This window comes from Hippoglossus stenolepis, chromosome 4 (genome assembly GCF_022539355.2).
Source record: "Hippoglossus stenolepis isolate QCI-W04-F060 chromosome 4, HSTE1.2, whole genome shotgun sequence".
In the NCBI taxonomy this organism is placed as follows: domain Eukaryota; kingdom Metazoa; phylum Chordata; class Actinopteri; order Pleuronectiformes; family Pleuronectidae; genus Hippoglossus; species Hippoglossus stenolepis.
The window spans coordinates 27,632,173-27,645,559 of record NC_061486.1 but is presented as its reverse complement, the minus strand read 5'-3'; the positions used below and the strand labels follow the sequence as shown (position 1 = coordinate 27,645,559).

General features: G+C 40.0%; 1 protein-coding gene across 7 annotated transcripts in view; it reads right to left on the bottom strand.

The window, feature by feature from the left end:
- The window catches only part of LOC118106618 (RNA-binding protein Musashi homolog 2), a 167,590-nt gene that overhangs the window by 141,948 nt on the left and 12,255 nt on the right, over nt 1-13,387 (bottom strand). The window contains exon 1 of one of the 7 annotated variants that reach the window (XM_035155315.2): nt 8,834-11,929. The exons of the other annotated variants lie outside the window; for them this stretch is intronic. Coding sequence (XP_035011206.1) covers nt 8,834-9,091 — 258 coding nt within the window. The 5' untranslated portion in view covers nt 9,092-11,929. Of the gene's footprint in view, nt 1-8,833; nt 11,930-13,387 lie in introns of those variants that run through there. 7 annotated transcript variants of the gene reach the window in all.

Below are 13,387 nucleotides of genomic sequence, written 5' to 3'. Positions count from 1 at the left end.
CATCAACGCACATTGCGCATATCTGTGTCATTGCGTATTTGATTACGTCGACGTGTCGCCCCAGTCCTTAATCGACAGACCGGAAGATGTGCGTCTTCATACCTTAGGTCCTGACATTTAGTTTAGTACATAATCTGACTTGTATTAAAGGAAATGCAGTAGATAAGCCAGCAGCGCCGCCAACAGTAGCTGACACACAGCGCGTCTGAACAACAGACAACTGACAAACAGCTGATCTGCAGCGCAACCGCTGCCAGTGAGTCCAGAGTGTTCAGGGATCGACAGTGACAGTGACTGTCTTGAAATATCAAGTTCAAGAGCCCAAAAAAGGGTTCACTGTGACCGTGACATTTGACCTTTGTGAACCACGGTGCCTCCAGTACAGTGGCATATAAATTAGATAAAACACATTCAACAATGTTAAAGATGAAATTGACTAACGGTCCCCTTATTTACGTTATTTTTCTGAATTGTATAGATACTGATAATGTAGTTATCATGAATTATTTGGGCCATGATGATCATTTAGTAAGAATTCAGTCACAGGACATGTCAGAGCACTGGGCCTCTGCTGTGCTAAAATAAACCATCCCTGTATTATACTATAATATAGAGTAAAAGTGGTTTAGCTGGTGAGTGTATCGCATGAATCATTCTTCACACATTTGCAGCTGATTGGAACTGACTGTCACTTATATTATCCTGACTGCAGCAACCTCAGCTTTTTAGATTTTTCCTCTTTGTAGTGATTCTAGACTCTTAATTGATTACACTGAAGTGTGAGTGAGACCTGTCCACCTAATCAATCAATCATTGTCAACTGAGCTGAATGTAATATGAGGTGTAAAAAGGTTCTGAGACTGTTCCTGCTACGAATGAATGGAGCACTGTAATGCACATGCAGCAGGTGCAAGTAGTAACTGCTATGTAGTGTTTTCGCACTACATCACATGTTCAACATCTAAATGGTCTGTATTTATATAGCACTTTTCTAGTCCTTATGACCACTCAAAGCATCTGAATTGTGACCACTTGTATGTAGAGCTGGGAGATTAAACGGTAAAGATAATTATAATTAAATAACTTTTCCTCGATAGAAATATAGGACATGGTCGATACAACGTCGATAGAACCCATTCCATCCATATTTTGACAGACAATACGAACAGCCAATGATAATGACAATAGCGCCGCATGGAACCCACCAAGATTAGGTTGACGCACACAGCACAGAGCGTAGGAGTAGCAGTAGCACACATGCTAATGTTTGGGCTACTGCAAACGTGCACACCAATACGTATGGAGTAGGAACAAGATAAAAGAGAAAATCCAAACAGCAGGAAATGTTAACAAAAACTCGAGCGAAAGCGTTATAAAAGAAGACACCCAAAAGGACAAAAAGCGGCCAAAAGCTCAATAGACAAGGACATTGTCAAAAAGACGAGATGATTATATTGGGGTATACAGTATATCACTGATATGAAAAAAATTATTGTGATAAGATTTTTTTCCATATCGCCCAGCCCTACGTGTAGTTATTTATACTTTATTTCTCCAGCATTGCCAAATTAGCAGGCACAGGAGGACGTTAGCCTACAGCTATGACTGAGACACCAAACAACAGCTTTTACAATGGAAGAGCACACAGAAGAAGTCTGGGGCTTCAAAAGGTTCTACTGCCCCCTTGTTATATGTCTGAGGCTAAAGCCACATTACTACGTCGTACACATCAACACATCAACTCTGCTATGGATACGCCTGGCGTCGACAGTACTCCACAGTTTAAGAACTAGAAGTTGGGGTATGCTGCTGTTTTTGTTAAAAAAACTCTGGGGCAACAATTTGATCTGGATGGGCAGAAACTGACATTTTTGCAAACTATGACAAAGACACTTACAGCCACTTGATGATTGGGTCTTTTTAGTCACAACGTAACCTTCGCTGATTTCTTCAGGCTCCTATCAAATGACCACCCGAAGAAAAAAATCTGCATTATCTTCTGCATTTTACATTCATCCCACTGCTTACATGTGTTGGAGACAGGATCTACAACAATTCTACAACTAACAACAAAATGCTTTCTGTTTACACTGGCACGTGCATGCCCACTGTATGTGATATGCATTTCAGGCATGTTAGTGTGGACAAAGATCATTTTGGACTAAAAACGCCATTTACTAATGAAAACGTAGTAGTATGGATGTAGCCTTAACAAGGAAATTTAGCGTGCACAACCTGGACAGTAGAGCAATCGCAATGGGGCCCTTATGTGGATTTTATTCATACTGAACTGCTGCAACATGATTGGCAGATGGGATAACAGCATAGCTATGCAGATGTAGAGATGTTCCTGATAAAGCACTCAGTAACTGGATATTGTACTGTATATAAGTCCCTAATCTTATTATTCAAAACATAACACCCATTGACACCCAAATTTCTGCTCTTTAGGGACATGTTGATAATCTCTGTGACTTGTAATGACATTCAAACCAACAGTGGATTGGGTAGGGTGATTTCAAATGTGCTTCACATTTGAATAGTTTAAAACTATGACTATGAAAAACAAGTGGCTGTACAGTGGATGAATCTCAATACATGGCTTACACTAATGATAAAGGTGAAAAAAACTGCCTGGTGGATTAATTCAAATCCCATCTAGACTGGTAGACAGCTGAGGCAACAGTACCTCTGCAGGGTTCACACTGTGCTTGAAAAAATCCCACTGCGTAGCTGGGCTTGGATCACTCACAATTTTGTGACTCATTGGACTCAGTCATGTGGCTCACTTGTCTATTAAAGTAAAACTATGAAACACTAAATGCAAATATGAATCTTCAGAACTCAAACACTGCTTCTCAAAGAGGCACTCAGGAGTTAAACCAGGCGAAGAATGGGGGATATAATCAGAGGATTCCTCATGTTTTAAAAGAACTGAGGTCTGCTTCTTGGTCCTAATCTGCACAAAAGGGGTGGGGGAGACAATAACTTCAGGACTCAAGGCAAATAACATATTTTGATGAAATCTAATTATTAAATAAAATGTTAAAACAGAATTATTTTTTAAAAACTATGACCAAAATACTTACTAAAAGGGACATTTGACAGTTGAAAAATCAACGAAGTTAGCCTTTGCTGTATTTTTTACAATAAAATACCACAAAATGCCCAATAAAACAACCATAACAACACACAGTTAGATCCTGTATTTTGCATTGCATTATGGGTATTATACCCATAACCCATATAATTTTTGAAATTGTTGTAATTTACTGTATTGGCAGTAGTGCTACTGTAGTTATAAGGATTTGATTAGAATGGTTGAACGCTCTTTATGTATTTTTACTCTTCCAGTGGTTTCGATAATAATTTAAATTTTAAAAACCTAATGACAAATCAAATTAACTTTTTTTTAACAAATGGCTAATAAAATAAGGGCAACTATTTCGTTATCCAATGTATTTGTCCCCCATATTTCTCATCACTGGTTGACCAAATATTGACACAGTGCAAGATGAATTCTAAAAGACTTCAAGACTGAAGCCAAATCAGCATTTTATTGCAGGGGTTCAAAGTAAGTAAAGCATTTGTGTTCTGATCGTTCATAAATGAACTCAGATAGCAGCCCTTATTTTAATCATAGCACTCATTTAGCTCTCAAATAAAATTGCTGTTTTCAAAGTCCCAATTCGAGTAAAAAAAAGAAGGCACCATATACACAGTAAGCTGCTGAAGAATGAAGTTTTGCTGTTGCTGTTTTCTTATCAGGACCTTTTTTATTTTTTTCAAAGTAAAAGTCTTCCGCTGATTTGACTGCTTGGCTTTTAATGTGAAGTAACCCCAAGGAAGTAACATACAGGCCATAAGGAGTGGCAGTAGCAGGAGGTGAAGCACCGTTACAAGCAAGAGGTTGAAATCCACATTTGGACTTTACTGAGCTATTTTGTCGTTGGTAAGGTAAGGTAAGCAATGCCATGTTTGGGCTGTCTGAAGCTGTCTTCTTTTCAACGTTTGCTCCTTCTAACTTGCTGTTCAGTGTAATTCTGTTGTGCGGATTTAAAACATAGCTTTTCAACTTTTCACAAGACAAAACATTATAGTCTTGAGCTTGCTAGAGCTGGTTAGCCTGCTAAAATACTTAATAACTGTAGTGTGTGATTTAATAAACCATTAAAAAAGCGTCAGTGTACAGGGCTTTGTTAATGAGGAGAAAGGTGTAAAATACAAAACGTTTTTTTGGTGTTTTTTTTAAAACAATATAATGGATAAATGAAAGTTGTTTTGTTACATATATGTATTTCAGTCAGACAACTCGCGTAAACGTTTATTGCAACAGTAGAACAGGTTTAGTGTTTGGCGTCTAGGCTCCAACTTAATCACTCCCCCATATGATTACACAGATATGATGGGAGTGATGAACAAATACTTGTAACCCGCTGTCGGAGCCTACAGGTGGATGCTGGGGTGGTGGAGGGGCTGAAGCAACTGGTAGCAATACTGCAGCTCGAGTTGGCTGCCTGAACTAGCTCGCGGGGTTTGCTTAATTTTTCATGTATTTCAACCATAGCTGATTGATGAACTGTACAGTATGTCTCAGTTTTAAATTTGAAGTGCCTTTTTTTCTGTTCAAAGATTTATTGTGAGGATCAATCCAGATAAAGGCACCAAGTGCCCACTCAAACTCGTTACAAGCCGCAAGACAGGAAGCATTTTGAAAAGAAAAGTGTCATGCCCTCTGCCTCATCTGCCCCCTAGTGTCTCTCTCTCTCTCTCTCTCTCTCTCTCTCTCTCTCGGTGCGTGTGGAGACTAATTGCAGATGAGGACCTGGTGTGCTGGAGTTGGGGTCTTGGCTACACAGCTGCTGTTGAGCGGTCAGCTGCCTTTATAAGCTCCAGCCCTGCTCTCAGTCTTCACCGGACTATAGACTAAGTTACCGTTAGTACTGCCAGCCACAACCTTTAGTAAAGATACTAGAAGATTCTGAACTTCCTGTTTTGCTGTGTCCTGACTTTCCCTGTCTCCCTGCCCAGGATCAACAGCTGGACATTAGCCCCGACTCCAGCCTCAGATTCCTGCCTGCCTACCTGTTCCACACGGTCATACAAATAAACCCTGTTTGACTTGACTTCTGCCTCAAGCCTCTCTCTGCCTCTGCGTCCAAAGCCTGGTCCTAACAAAAAGTGTCAAGCATCAACCCACGGGTCACCACCTTCCTCCAACGAGTCACTGAATTTGAATGGAGAACTTCCAACAAGTAAGAACCGTGTGTATTATTTTGTTTTCTTTGCTTCCTGTCTACTATGCTGATACCAATGCCAATGTTTTGGTGTGATTTTTATCTGTTGATTTAAACATGTAGGTAACCCCCTGGCCATCACATGACCTCTCAAGCTGTCCCTCTTTGTCTTTACATTTAAACCACCACAAGATGGATCCCAGAGTCATCCCACCATGGTTGCCCCTTCCCCTCATCCTCATACAGTAAATCTGTTCACAATGAAGTGACTACAACCAGACTCATTCCACAGACACTCCCTTCTCTCTCCTCGCAGTACCCAAGGTCAGGTTATAGATAAAGGGGCAACTAGCAGTACATTGTAGTCCCTACGTTCATGGACTTTCATATCTAATTCCCAGACAAAGAGGCACCAACTCCAATTCTTTTGCGTATTACATCAGTGGCTAGACGTAAAGGTTAGGTATGCATGCTTTCATGGATGTGCTGTTTGGATTACACAAGATGAGGAACATAAATTGGGATGCTGTGGGAGACATCTTCAGACTTGGGGGTGTCTGTTAGTGTTTGTATATTGTTCCACCTTCTGGTCTCCTTGATGCATCAAGCCTACATTAAACCCTTCTGCATAAGACATCAGCAGCTGCCTGAGTTCTCCTTTCACCAGCTTCCAGAAAACTTCCATCACAGCACTAAATGCCAGAAACTCTACAAAGAGAGAACCAAACACATTATTACGCATTGCATTATTATTTTCATGAGATCTGTTCATCCTCATCTGTTTTATTGTCCAGCACTAAATACAAGCTTAAATGTAAAAACAAAAACCTTGTGTGTGTGTGTGTGTGTGTGTGTGTGTGTGTGTGTGTGTGTGTGTGTGTGTGTGTGTGTGTGTGTGTGTGTGTGTGTGTGTGTGTGTGTGTGTGTGTGTGTGTGTGTGTGTGTGTGTGTGTGTGTGTGTGTGTGTGTGTGTGTGTGTGTGTGTGTGTGTGTGTGTGTGTGTGTGTGTGGACATTTTTATGCCACACAGTTTAAGGATGCATGCAAAAGCCTATCCTTAATGAATTACAGTTCATTTTATCAACATGCACTGTCTTTTTTTTGTAGAAGCCAGCCCTTTTGCTAATTAAAGGCTGGAACTCATGTTGACAGATGTGCTTATTGTAAAAGAAAAATGTCCTGTAGTGTTACCATGTGTGGTTTTGTTTTTCTATAGCACACTATATAATTCTGGTTGAGCCAGTCTTAAATGAGTTTTGTCACATTGTTTTTAAGCTGCTGAGGACACCTTGATGGATTTAAAATGTGCAAGTCTGTTGACAATAAATGTAATGATTAAACATTGTTGTCCAAGTACATTGTTTTATACAATAAATATTTTGTGAAATTAATGTGTATATTAAAATCTGTTTTTAATATTCAGACAGCAAACTTGTATTTAGATTTGCAGTAATATTAATCAATATGCATCATTAATGTATTATAGTGTAATAACAGTTGCATACTCTAAAACACAATCACAGTAGACCAGATATAATGTAAAATACATTTACAGTGTTTTATTGTAAAACCTCATAAAAATAAAGGTACTGTAAACCAGTTATTACAGCAGTGTTGCCAGTAAGTTACTGCAAAAATACAATAAATGTCTAACAGTGAACCTTTCTGTTCTCTGGTGGACACCAAAAACATATTGTTATCTTGGTACTTCAGTGTCTTCTTTAAGCAAACATATTTATATTCACTGAGACAGGTATAATAATAACTGCTGATATGACAAATGCATTTCAAGACTAAAACAGAAAACAATTGTTTGCTTCGCTGCTCTTATCAAACTTTCATTTGTTAACTAGAAATACTGCACTGCGGTTTTGTGAGGACGCCCCTTGCTCTTTGACCTCATTTAAGTTAATCCATGAGTCCAAGTGAACATGTGTGCCAAATCTGAAAGACTTCCCTTGAGGTGTTCCTGAGATATCACCTTCACAAGGTAAAATGTGTTTTTAGAGGTCACTCGACCCAAAATTCTGCTTTGTTAGGCCACCGTGATCTTAAAGGGATAGTTCACCCCAAAATGAAAATTCGCTCATTATCTACTCACCACAATGCCGACGGAGGGCTGGGTGGAGTGTTTGAGTCCACAAAACACTTTTGGAGTTTCAGGGGTAATATCCTCTGGAGCCGCATTCGTGAGTGGATCACATCAGACATTTAGGCTAAAAACATGGTGTTAATGACACAGTTTCAAGTCAAAAGTGAAATGCCGGGGCTTACGGACACTTGGATGCCACCACAGGAGGAGTATGGAGCCATTTTCTGTTTTTTTCTGTTTTCTTACGTTTGAAGAATCAGTCACTATTTACTTGTATTGGATTTGGCTGCAACGCTGTTTATCCCTGAAAAGTGTTTCGTGATCTCAAACACTTCACCCACCCCTCCATCGACATAGTTGTGAGTAGATAATGAGTGATTTTCATTTTGGGGGGAACAATCCCTTCAACCTTTGCCAACAAAAATCGATCAGTTAATCATTAAGTCCAAGTGCACCAAATTTGAAGAAATTTCTTCAAGGCATTCTTGAGATATTGCGTTCACGAGAATGGGACGTAAAACAGATGGACAGCCCAAAAAAAACATTACGCCTCCAGCCACTGGATGTCGCAAGCGCGGGAACATAAAAACAAAACTCACGTAAACAGGCAGAATCATTAACCATTCTCATGTTTGTAAATTAATTGTATTTATATACCTCTGTTGTAGTCATAAATCACATTCTCCCGTTCAGCTCTTCTCTATTTCACAGCCATCAGGGTCAATTTAGGGTCAACAATAGTTTTACATTTTAAATAATCAAATCACATTTTTAAATATCTATCTGAGGACACATACTGGCAAGAAGACTACTTGATAAGATCTTTGACATTTTGACACATGAAGGCCACCATAGCTCTCTGCATGCTTGGGAAGGGAGGGGGTGAGGCAGGGGAGGCTTTGTCACATAGCAAAGCAATTAAACATAAAATGAGACTCATGTCCCTAAATCTATTGCCCAAGGGCATGCTGGGAGTGCTCCTATCAAATAACTGCAATGACATGATCAGCACTCAAATGAATACTGATCATGACTTCAACTCAATTTCAACTCACTTGTAAATTCAGAAAAGATTTCAAAGAACCAAATTAGCTGGATGGGAATAATATCAGCAGGGATTCAGTGTTGAAGGAGATGCTTCCATACAGCTGTGGACTACAGACACTGCAAAACTCACCCATACAAATGTATTGATAAATGGTGTGTGTGTGTGTGTGTGTGTGTGTGTGTGTGTGTGTGTGTGTGTGTGTGTGTGTGTGTGTGTGTGTGTGTGTGTGTGTGTGTGTCAAAGGTCAACACATATATGGCCCGCAAAATACATTTTCCAATACATTTCCACAAATAACAGAGAAAAAAAATTCAAGCTTATTTGATCAAAACATCATCATAATGTAATAAGTCACGTCATAAAGATGGCAGGCAGTGAATGGCTGCTGTTTGTTGGTAGTAGATTACTGAACTACATAGGACACAGACAGAACAAAAATTGTCTCGGAGCTCTTACTGGGCCTGGCAGAGTGAACGAGCCTGCCGCTGCATTTCTCTCTCTCCCCTTGTCATTCTCCCTCTTGCTCTGCCAGTAATCCCTCACTGCTCGAGAAAAAGTGCCTCTAAATTTAGCATCAGATTTATCATGCGGCAGGAAAACCTGCAGCAAACTAGACAGCCAGCCAGAGAGAGAGTGAGCATATATGAGACAGTGAGAGAGAGAGTGTGGCAGGGATAGCTGACAGACAGAGGCTGCGTCTGTCACATGTGTCATTCAGGAGCAATCAGACACCTCAGCTCTGAGTGCAGCCAGACTGCAAGAGCCAGAGAACAGCAGTGAAGGCTTGTACTGGAGAAAGAAGCCCCCAGGGGGCATCTTAAGTCTTGAGTCATTTTGATTCATACAGACTAGAATATATCAATAACATTATTTTCAAATTTTAATGTTGCAACATAAATTTTATATCACACACATGCAATTTGTATTGTTTTTAGAACTGTTTGATTACTGCCAATGAATTTAAAATAACTTGTGGAGCCTGAACTATTCATAATGTAAGCAATATTGTGAATATTTTTTCACTGATTGTAAGTACCCGACCTCACTCACACACACCCACACTGTGAACAAACAGCATCAGCTGATGATGGAACACATGCTTGCTAAGAAATCTCACAAGTCTAGACAATTTAAAATCCTTTAATCACTTGGCGGGGTCTCTTACAAGTGCCTTCAGATAATGCATGTTATGATTTGGCCCTATACAAAGATTTAATTGAAAATTGAATGAGGTTGTGCTCACAGATGACTTGGGCAGGTGTATTGGCGGGACCTTGATACTGTCCTACATACTCCCACCCCCAGAAAACGTAGAGTTTTCACCATTATGCTTCCAACAAAACATAGGCTATTTGTTGTTGTAAATGATATTGTGTAATGTGTATTAATAATATTTCCAGGAGACAGGGTTGATCTTCCTCTAAACCTGTGCGTGTGACCCTAACAATAATTGCTATGTGATGCACTGATTGTGGGGCCACCAAGGGAACTTGCCGTGAAAGAAGTAACTTTTAACTCCAACATACACATACATGCAGATATTGATCAGAAATAACTGTTTTATACACAATATCTATATTACTGAAAATCAACCTATTTAAATATAATTTGCCAAGAAGAATCTGTTTAATAAGTATGGAGTGTGGAGTTCATCTTTAAATTTAGCAATCTATGGAATTTACATTCACACAGTAATAGTGTTACAGGTGACTACAAAGGTCAAAAGCATTTTTTAAATGAATACTGTCCTTTACACTATCAAAGCCTGTGATCGGGACACTTCGTTCATAGATTTTTCTTCCTGCTGCAAATAAGAGCCCACCACCTTCCTGTCAAATGATCCATACCTGCAGCCTCCTAGACCCTATTGCCCATTCATCAAAGAGGGGTTTACACAGGCCTGTCTGCTCACTCTGTGTGAAGCAGCAGATGAGGGTGTGTGTGGGCGAAATAAGCACTGGGGCAGAGACTACAGCTTACTCCATGCAGAAAGAAAAAGACACCGGAAGCCGAGGTTTCCACATGAAAAGAAAGGGGGCTTTGTCTTTGTTTGAGCACATTTGTTCAGCTGCTCTCCTCATTAATGTCACTCAAGCTGTTCTCACACATGAACTCCAGAGGATGTCCGGTGAATTGGGTCCTTGGAGTAAAGAAGTTACTAAGAAATCTCAGGAGACATTTAATTTTGTGTGGGAGAATGTGGCACTGGGTGTTAGGACCAGGTTTTCCACCTCCATTTGTGCTCAGTGTTTTCCCTTCCCCTACTGTTTCTCCTTCCCTGTGTGGCTCTACCTGGAGCTGGGAGGAGCCTCCTGTGGTATACCTGCGCAGCTGACATTCAGCTCCTCATCAACTCCACCTCTCACTCTATAAGACCTCAGCTCAGCTCATCAGCTGTGTTCGTGTTCTGCATTTTGGGTCCGCTAAAAAACAGATCATAACACTGGGTTTTATTTGAACTCAGTGAGAGTCTGTTGTGTCACGCACCTGTATTACCCTGCTTTTAGGTAATTTACTGATCCTAGTGACACATGTAAAGCGCCCTTGGGTCTCTTGAAAGGCGCTCTTTAAATTCAAATTATTATTCTTATTATATGAGGTTACTTTATGTAACCTCTATGCACAGTATGGTCAACAGTAGTTGACGCTGGTTAGAAGTTGTCAGTACAAAATTAGTTCATGCACACCATGAAGAGTGCCTGTGTTAAGATCCAGTAGGAGGTTTGTTTATTTACTTAATTATTTTTGGGTTTCGGTGTAGAGCCTGTGATCTGAACTGTATCTTTATATTTTCTACAGTTAAGCCGACTATAAGCACAACCCAGGTAACAGACAATGTTGGCACAAGTGAGTAGAGCCTTAGTGAGTAACATTGATCTTGACCGTAGTTGAAAGCGCGTGTTGTCTACTAATGGCAGCCTTGATTAAAATGGCGGGTGCCTTACATCTCTGTTAGCTAAACTAAAGGACAGTTCAGTATTTTTCTGTATGAACTTAAGCCAGTAACTAGAGTTGTGTGTTTGGAGATTCATGCTTGACTGTGAAAGATGGCTGCATAGAGTAAATATTTATAGTGCTTTTTCATAACGTGTCTGTGTTAAACAGGCTACACTGATAATGTCTGTATGTGTTCACATGTCATAATATTAACTTCATTTATATTGGAGAAGGTACTTTTTTTTTTCAAGGTTACTAAAATATTAAAAACTCATGACAGTAAATACCTAAAAATTTTTGATTTGGCTGTGTCTGAAAAAAGAGTAATCCTTGAGTTTAAAGTGTTCCTTACCTGGGATCCCTGTAAAATATTTTTTTTTATTTACTGTGGATATCCAAGAGGGAATACCTGGCAAGGATCCGATTAGGATAGAAAGTAATGTGGGTTTATTGTATATAAATTTAACAGTTTATTATTATTGCTCGAATTTGGTTATTTTGTGGAAGAACATGGTCATAAGTAGACAATGCTGGTAGAGAAGTTGTCTGAGAACTGAACTATATTCTTTACATTTACAGAATATAAATGTGTTCTACCAGAGTGAGCAACCTCGCCATTCTTGTCTCTCTCTATTTATAGAGAGAGAGAGAGAGAGAGAGAGAGAGAGAGCTAGCCATGTTCAAGTAATCAGTCCAGTAAAGTGAACAAAAGCAGGTGGGGAGCAGACAAACATCCAAAACTCAACAAGCAAAGTAGGTAAGATAACCAGAGGGATGCTCACACCAGGACATACACACCTATGGTTTGTGTGGTTTGTTTATGAGTTGCAGGTATGAATAATAACTTACGAATTCAAAGTAATTTACTTAACTTTTGTGATGAAAACTATAATTGGGTAGAAGTTTTAAATCCCTAAAATATGCGACTGATTTTATTTGTGTGTCTTTTTGTGTCTCAGAAAGAGGCAAAGCAGGAATTTATCCACAAAGATTTGTAGCAGCATTAGCTGTGATTACAGCCTGATCTTGTCTTACTGAAAAAAAGGTGCTGCATGGAAGAACACACAACCAGAAAACTGAACACACCCATCTCCAGGTGGGGACTTGGAAATTGAACATAAGCAGTAAAGTGAACATGAACACAGTCAGAGCCCACCTGAGGTAGCTGCCATGCACACTGATCAGAACCGATACATGTCCTCTATCTGCCTTCATTGCTGCTGCTGGAGCAGCAATAACATCACAACTCAGGGCAGAAAGAATCCTTCGTCTTTTCTTCACTGATGAGTTTGCCCTGAAGATGCAGGTCCTGGGGTCTCATTTATAACCGTTGCGTACGCACAAAACGGGGCCTGAAACGTACGTACGGCACTTCTCACGCAAACGTTGGGATTTGTAAAAACAAACTTGACGGGAAAATGTGCGTATTTCCACACAAACTCTGACCCATGCGTACGAACGTTTTGGAGACGGGAAAGTGGCGATGCAGACGTGAGGTGGTGAACTGAAGCCAAATTATTGATCCACTTCATCATGAACATTAAAACAGCTTTAGTTGTGCTCGCGCGACATAATTGTTCTAATACGAACCTTTTAATTGAAAAATATATAAAACAACTTACAGCAAATTACGTTCAGATTCCATTAAACAGCGCAGTTACAGAGCCGAGTCATTAACAGTTTTTAACAGTATCTGCTAACACTGTGCGTGTATTAAATCGCTGCAGTGAACCTGACTGTGCCATCAGGCGCACAGAGCGCACAGGAGATCACTTACAAGAAATGAAGAAAACTTTCCAATTAATATCCCAGAGTTGAGGTGAGGATCCACTGATGTGAGGGAATCGGTCCGATGCTCTAAATAAATAAATACTGCCGTGACACTGGTGCGTGATGCTGCGTGATGGATGCACGCGAATGGAAGGATGACGCGTTGTCTGATCAGCTGATATAGATTCTATTAATCTGTGATCTGTGATCTCTGAGCTGAACTGTGTCCAGTATCCCACAGATCGACCGACGGAACCGAACCATCCCAGTACAAACACGAGCATATGATAATAATTCTGTTAA